This window comes from Galeopterus variegatus, unplaced genomic scaffold, assembly GCF_000696425.1.
Source record: "Galeopterus variegatus unplaced genomic scaffold, G_variegatus-3.0.2 Scaffold4088, whole genome shotgun sequence".
Classification (NCBI taxonomy): domain Eukaryota; kingdom Metazoa; phylum Chordata; class Mammalia; order Dermoptera; family Cynocephalidae; genus Galeopterus; species Galeopterus variegatus.
The window spans coordinates 23,887-31,136 of NW_007730199.1; the positions used below are offsets into that span (position 1 = coordinate 23,887).

The window sequence follows — 7,250 nt, forward strand, 5'->3', positions numbered from 1 at the left end:
GGTTTTGCGAATTATTTGTATCCTAGTCAGAGGGCTCCAAATTTTCTGACCTCTGATATGTTGGCTTGTAATTGTCACAAGTGCCTTACATAGAAGAAAGAAACACACACTGTGTTCTTTCAGGTGAAGGTGATATTTTAGTAACGATCTGAGAAAATAGCTGTGCTTTAAAAGAATCATGTTAGGGCTGGTCCATGGCTCACTTGGGAGAGTGCGGTGCCAATAACACCAAGGCCACAGGTTCGGATCCTAGAGATGGCCGGTTAACTTACTTGGGAGAGCATGGTGCTGACAACACCTAGGCAAGGGTTTACCCTTACCGGTCATCTTAAAAAAAAAAATAAATAAAAGAATCACGCTGTGGGGAAAGCACTTTGAAAATTAAGGTTTGGAAATGGTTCTATTATTGTGCGGTTTTCATGCCAAAGTGAAGTGTCTCAGTGTGGCCCACACTCTCATGGTCACCATCTCCACAGTTTACAAGCACAGTTTTAAACCCATTTTACAATCTTCCAAATGCAGAGTTTCAAGGGTTTTAAAACTAACATTTGTTAAAAAATATTTGCAAAAACAGCTAATGAAAACATCATTGAGAATGTTGCCTTCATGGACGATGAAGAATTTTCCTGTGGAATTTCACATTTGTAAAATTGGTAGATGGGATTTAAACAGCAAGAATTATAATTTAGTAAGTGCAGTCAAAGATAGAGTTCTTCTATTGGGTCTATTTGTCCTTGTGAATATATATATTTAAAAAACAGGGCCGGCCCGGTGGCGCACTGGAGAGTGTGCTGCTTGGGAATGCGGCGACGCTCCCGCCAAGGGTTCGGATCCCATGTGGAGACCGGTCGCTCACTGGCTGAGCGCGGTGCGGGCGCAACACCGAGGGTTGCGATCCTGTTACCGGTCAGTAAAAAAAGACAAAAAGGAAAAACAAACAAACAAAAAAAACAATAATAGCCACTAGGACCAAGTCTTGACATTAACTGAATTTAGAAGCATACTTTCTGGTTTCATAAAATATTAAACTAAGATTTATTAAAAATCATTTTTAATTATGTTTCTCTCACTAAAGAGATTATTGCTATAACATTAAAGTGAAAGGGAAAAGGTATATCATACCATTCATTAAAAATTAAGTAATTTAAAATTATTGTTTCGTCTTTACCACATCCTTTAACGTATCTTAGTGTGCCTTACTATATAATATATTCATATGGTCTCTTACATATCATTTATAAATAAATAAATTGCAAATCTCAGGCTATGAGGTAGAAGGCATAAAACTAGGTGCGTAAATGAGACAATTATGTGAAAGCAGTTGGCACAGTGAGGACACATAGTGGGTGCACACTATTGAATCATTTCTTTTCTCCCCTTGGTGACTAATTTGGTGTGAGACGTGAAAGGGAGACTGAGTCAAGGATGGCTCCCAAATGTAGCCTGGGGAGTGGGTTTGTGGTGGTATCATTCATTGGAAATTGGAAAACAGGAGCAGGTTCTGGCATGGTCCTGGAAGGCAATTAGGAGTTTGAGTCTGGAAGCCTTTCTTTGGGTCTAGGAACCTCTAGTGGAGATGCTCCCCAGGAAGTTAGAGACACCATCTGCAGCACTGGAGCATTCCAGCTGGAGATGGGGTTCAAGAGTCATTAGCAGGCGGAGGTTGTTAAAACCATGGGAGTGGCTGAGATCCGCAGAGTGGCCCAGCGGAGAGAGAGGAGGCTGGCACGGTGGGACCCAGGGAAGAACCACTGTGGAAGCCAGGCCCCGGAGGCCAGGAAGCTACAGGCACCCAGGTATGTGGAAAATTCAGAGAGAGAGGAGAGAGAGGGTGGCAGGTGCCAACTCTGGAAACAGTGCATTGCAAGTCTTCCAGGAAGGTAGGCGTGGGCAGCGGGCTCAGATGCCGTGGAGAGGTGAGTACTGAAAGCGGCAAGGCACCCACTGGCTCTGGCAACGGGGAGGTCATCTCGGACTTTGAGGAGCGAGTGGACAGGCCAGAGAGCAGAGGGTTGGAGAGGAAGGAGTGTGTGCGCGCGCGCTCGTGTGAGTGTTGGGCGGGGCGAGAAGGTGCTGAAAGTGACCAGACGGACACCTGGGAGAAAACCCGTGCTTGCGGGTCGCTGCAGCTGCAGGGAGTAAGTCACCTGTGTGGGGCCGAGACCCCCACCCCCCACCACCCCATCTCGCTCTGGGAAAAGTCCTGGCGGGTAGGGGAGGAGCTCGGGCCAGTCCGAACGCCCAGGGCAGCGGGGTCGGAGCCCGGCGGGTGGCAGCGAAGGCGGGGTCCGNCCACTCGGCGGCGCTTGCTGTGCGCCCTGTCCAGCGCTACACCTGAGCTCCAGCCCTGCGGCCGCCCCCTTCGGGCCCACGGCATGGCCCTGTCCTCCGAACCTGGTGAGTGCGCGCGATGCTGCACGGCTGACCTTGGGCCCGCGCCCCGCGGACCCCGAGGCCCAGGGCGGGAGTCGGCAGCGCTCCGGGGTCTGAGCCTCGGCTCCCGGCTTCCTGGCTCACAGAGGAGGCGGCGCCGATCACGGGCTCGTCCCCGGCCCAGCCCTGCCCTTGCCTGTGCCCCTGCCCCTGGCCCTGAGGTGGCCTGGGCTCCAGCGGCCCCAGGTAAGCCGGCAGCATCCCGGTTCCCTGGCGGCCTAGATTGGATTTGCAAGGTTTAGAGAAATTAAGGGACCTGAGACTTGCCGCCTCTTAAGCGCCTGGAGAAGTTTCTAGGTGCTTGAGGACCGGTTGGATGTAGACAGCTGAGGTGGACTTCTACCTGGAGGCAGGGGGATGGACAGGATAATGGGGTTGATGGGAGTGCTTGAGGCCTTCATCATCGCTTGAGGCCTTCATCATCGGCTCTTTGGCTGTCCTCCAGCAGGGGAGGTGGGTGTACTGCCTTGTGCTCTGGAGACTGCTTTCTGCCCTTGAACTTCTGTAGCTGCTTTGCCAGCGGAGCTGCTAATGGTTCATCTAGGCTGGCAGAGGCCCTTGGGGTGAGTGTTGAGAGGCCCCAGAGTAGGGGAGGCTGGCTAACTAGAGTGTCATTTCCCCAAACTGTAGGAGTATGTGACTGGAAGCTTGGTGATGACAAATTAGCAAAGGAGCTGGGTGAAAGCTGGCAGCACTAGGAGGGACTTCAGCATGGCCTGAGACCTTGTCGGCTGTCCCCCTGGATGTGGTGACCAGCACTTGTCCATCTTCATGGGAATGCTGGCTGCAGTTGGAACCCTTGGAGGAGAAATTCCTTCCCTGGCTGCAAAGCATTAACGCTGAGTGGTGGTGGAACCATTGAGCCAGGCAGACAGAGCCTGGGTCAGCTCCCACCTCTTGGAGTGTTGGCAGCAGGTCTGGAGTAGGAGGTCTGGCCTCAGCTCTGAGGGGTGTGGCTGCAACTCTGAGGGGCCTGGTTTGCTCTGAAGATGATGATCTGGAGCTTCTCTCCCTAGGAATAATGGCGCTTGAGTGGGTGGGTTGCTGAGAGACTTTTTCACCTCTCAGCCCCAATCCTTAGCCCAGCCTCTATCCTTCTAAGGTCCTGGGTAAGGGGCGAGTGGCTCTCAGCTGGGTTAAGAAGTTCTTTGAGAGATGAAGCTCGTTTTTCTTGCCCCTACACTTGCTGGATCACTCTACAAATGGCCTCATAATAAATCCCAGATCTTGAAAATGTCATAAGCAGATAAGACATAGCCTTAGGGTTGAACAGGGAGATACCTTTTCTCCACTAAAGCTGCTCATTGGTCTTCCTGGTTCTTCTGCCAAGTATATCAATCTCTTATTTCTTCCCTGTTGTATGCTTATCTAAGACAAAAGACAATGGCTTTGGTCTTTTGATTTATAAGAAACTGACTAAGGCGTGGGAGGATGGGCTCACAGCTGGAGTCCTGGCTACATGCAGTCACAAAGAAGTATCATTCATAGCAGAGAAGGCTATTCTTCCTTTTGATCTGGCTTCACATTTAAACATGGTTTCCCTCTTCCTCGACCCATGTAGGAACTTGGGAGAGTGGCAGGCACACAATGGTGCTCACTAAATACTATTGAATAAAATAATTCAGTGTCTAGATGAAACTTCATGTTTATTTTCCCAGCTGGACTTCCTTTTGCATGTGATATCATAGTGTTGATGACAATGATGTTGACACATAATACTTATAAAGCAGATGCTCTGTGCCAGGTACTAGTGTAAGCACTTTACATATGCTAACTAGTTTGTCCTGGTAGCCCATGAGGTCCGTACTTTTTTGTTTTTGTTTTTTGGCAGCTGGCCAGTACAGAGATGCAGGGATTGAACTCTGGACCTTGGCGTTACTTTTATTATTCTATTATCCCCATTTTACAGGGAATACAATGCCCACAGAAAAGTTTAGTAACTTGCCCAAGGTCATGGATCTAAATGGTAGAACAGGATTCAAACCCAATAGTCTGACTTGAGCCCATATTATTTGTTGCTTTGCCTCCCACAGATTTGTCACCCCTTCTCCCTTGGGTGACAGAGCTGCCAAAGGTTACTCAAAGCCCATCTCTTTTGAGCAGTGAAAAGCCCCAGAAAGGGGTTAATATCCCAGAACTTCCTCAAGTGTGAGGCATTTCTTCCATTTGGGAAATTAACCATGAATTGGGGTTCTCTTCCTGCATTTATTCTCTAGACCAAGAAGTTATAGGAAGAGACATAGGTAGGGTTTTGCTAAGTACAGATTAACAAGTTTTACAATAGAAGATGGTAACATTTGGTAAAAACAAGTCAGATGACATTCTGTTAGGCAATTAAGTGATCCACTAACAAAGGCTTGATTTAGCCAACATTCCTTTTCCCTCCACAGCTTTTTAGTAACTTTACATATCAATTAGTACCTTGTCTGTCTTTTAGCCAGCAACCTTGCTGTGTTACAATTCTTATCTTGCAACAGAGACTCAGTAGCCTGGAGAAAGTTCCCTGTCCTTTGCAAGGTCAATATTTGAAACTGCAAGGCTTTGGAAAACCAGGCCCTATGAAGTACATTTGTTTTATGAATCCTCTACACTTATTAATCATACACTGTACTGACTCTAGAGACTGCCATAGGTGGATTCATCTACTTAGCTCATTCACTTCTTCATTGCTTCATACATTTTTCATTTAACAACTATTTATTGAGTGCCTACTGTATTCCAGGCATGGGAGTACAGTGGTGAATGAGACAGGTAGAATCTGTCGTGAAGCTGATATTTAGCAGGTGAAGCCCCCTTGCCCAACTCCTTGTGTGAGTCACACATACCTCAGAAGTGAGAAGGAAAACGGACCCCCGTGGGCAAGCTCATGCCTTGCTTTCAGGGAGGAGAGTGGTATCTTTCTTGATGAGACATACTTTAATTCCAGCCTTTCCTGTCTTTTAGGGCTCCTAAGGGGCACTTAAGTGATAAAAGTGAATGCAGTCTGGTATCTTGAGCAGGAGATGCAGGCTCTGGGTCTGGTTATCATAGATTGTCTTGATGTCCATTCAAAAGGGAAATAAGGCTTTGAGCTTGGGGTCAGTGCTTTTCAACCCGAGGAGACATCTAGGCCACAAGGAGCAGCAACATGTTAGGCTCAAGGTAGAATTGTGAGGTCCTGAGCAGGGCTTGCCCTCCTTAGACAAAGCTGCAGTTTTTTTTACTAAACCGCCCATGTTCTGGAGGGTCTTTCATCCCTTTGGCTCCAGCAGGACCCTTGGCCATTGTTCCAATTTGTGTCATCTTAGTAGGGCTATAGCCCATCTCTGCCTGCACCTGATAGAGTGAGTCTCACACGCGGAGCTGGGCTCCAGAAAGGTAGCTTTTTCTAGGTTGGAAAACAAAGTGGAAGGCATTTTCCAAAGCCCGTGTCACGGAATATTAATAGGTGTTTTATTCTATGAACAGCAATGGTGGGACAGTCAAATAAGTGAGTTGGGTTAAACAAAGTTAAGCAGTTTTCTTTACTGCAGGTGTTGAATCTTCTAGTAGAAATTTTGCATGAATTCCCATAAGGGACTACGGTATGCAGTATTTTCCAAGCCTTCTGACCTTTTGTGTTCTACAGACTGTACTTTGGGAAATGCTTGTTCAGACTAAGGCTATTCAGAATCTGGTTAAAGGTGCAGAATAGAATTCCCTGAATGTGTTGGACTCGGATCCATAGGCTAGGATGCTCCCATTTATCCCCCACCCAACCTCTCCCTTCCTCGAAACCCCAGCAGAAGGAATCATTTACTCCTCCTCCCTTCTGGCAGAACAGTACTAAGGGCTTGATTTTTTTTTTCTCATGCTGTAAATCTGTTTAATTATTTAATGAATAAATATTACCCTTCCTCTAGGTTGCTTGTAGCCTGCTGTTTGCACTGTTCATGAAACAGCTGTGAGGACAGGTGGGCCGTAATCTTTGGGTAGCTAAAGCCCAGCAGTAGCCCAAAGATCATGTGTCAACCCTGTAATCCTGCTCTGTGCTCACAGGAATTATGATGTGGGCTCAATAAGGCACAACCTCACGATTGGACATGAGGAGGTGACTCAGGCCCAAGTCAGGGCTATAGCTAGCCTCCCGGTAAACAACTGACCCATCCTTTCTGGGCTCTTCTCCCCAGGATTTCAACAGCACCACAGAAATAGCCATTTTGCTCATGGTGATTTCCCAGACCCACACAATATATCTAAGTCACTGGTAGGCCATGTTTCTGTTCTGAGCCTTCCCACTTTCCTAAAGGGCAGATGAAAAACGGAGCTGCGCACCCTGGGCTGCTGTTGGAATCTGCCCTGCTTGGTGGTGGACGACTGCTTCTGTGGGTCACTTGGGGTGAGGTGGGCTCCACCATCCCCAGGGAGAAAAGCAGAGTCCAGCTTGCGCTCAGGAGGCTGCTCAGAGCTGGAGGCCCACGCGGGAGCCGTGAGTGGCAGTAAGAAGGAGGGTACACAGGGGCTCATCTGGGTGGGGGAGCGGGGCGGGCCATCCTTCTTTTCTGTGTGTGTTGGGGGGAGATCTGGCAGAGATTGTCAGGCTGCCTAGTCACTTGTGATGTGTGTCTCCTTTCAGGGAAGAAAGGAAGGAGTGGGACAGGGCCGCCAGCTTTTCACCCTAGCCTGCCCCTATGCTGAGGCAGTCCCCTCTCCCTGAGTCTCTGTCCTTTCCTGGGAAAGGCAGAAGCAGTTCATGGTCCTCCCTGTTTCAGATGAGGAGGGGAGGCGGATCTTATATTGGCAACTGGGCTCAGAGCTCTGTCTGCCAGTCCTGGGGTGCCGTCAGGAGGGGTGCTTTG

The 7,250-nt window shown here is 48.5% G+C and overlaps 1 protein-coding gene across 1 annotated transcript in view; it reads left to right on the forward strand.

Moving 5' to 3' along the window:
- The first annotated feature begins 2,318 nt into the window (after window positions 1-2,318).
- The window catches only part of AMPD3 (adenosine monophosphate deaminase 3), a 47,010-nt gene continuing 42,078 nt past the window's right edge, over window positions 2,319-7,250 (forward strand). Inside the window, exon 1 of the mRNA XM_008586717.1 lies at window positions 2,319-2,397. Coding sequence (XP_008584939.1) covers window positions 2,376-2,397 — 22 coding nt within the window. The 5' untranslated portion in view covers window positions 2,319-2,375. The remainder of the gene's footprint in view (window positions 2,398-7,250) is intronic.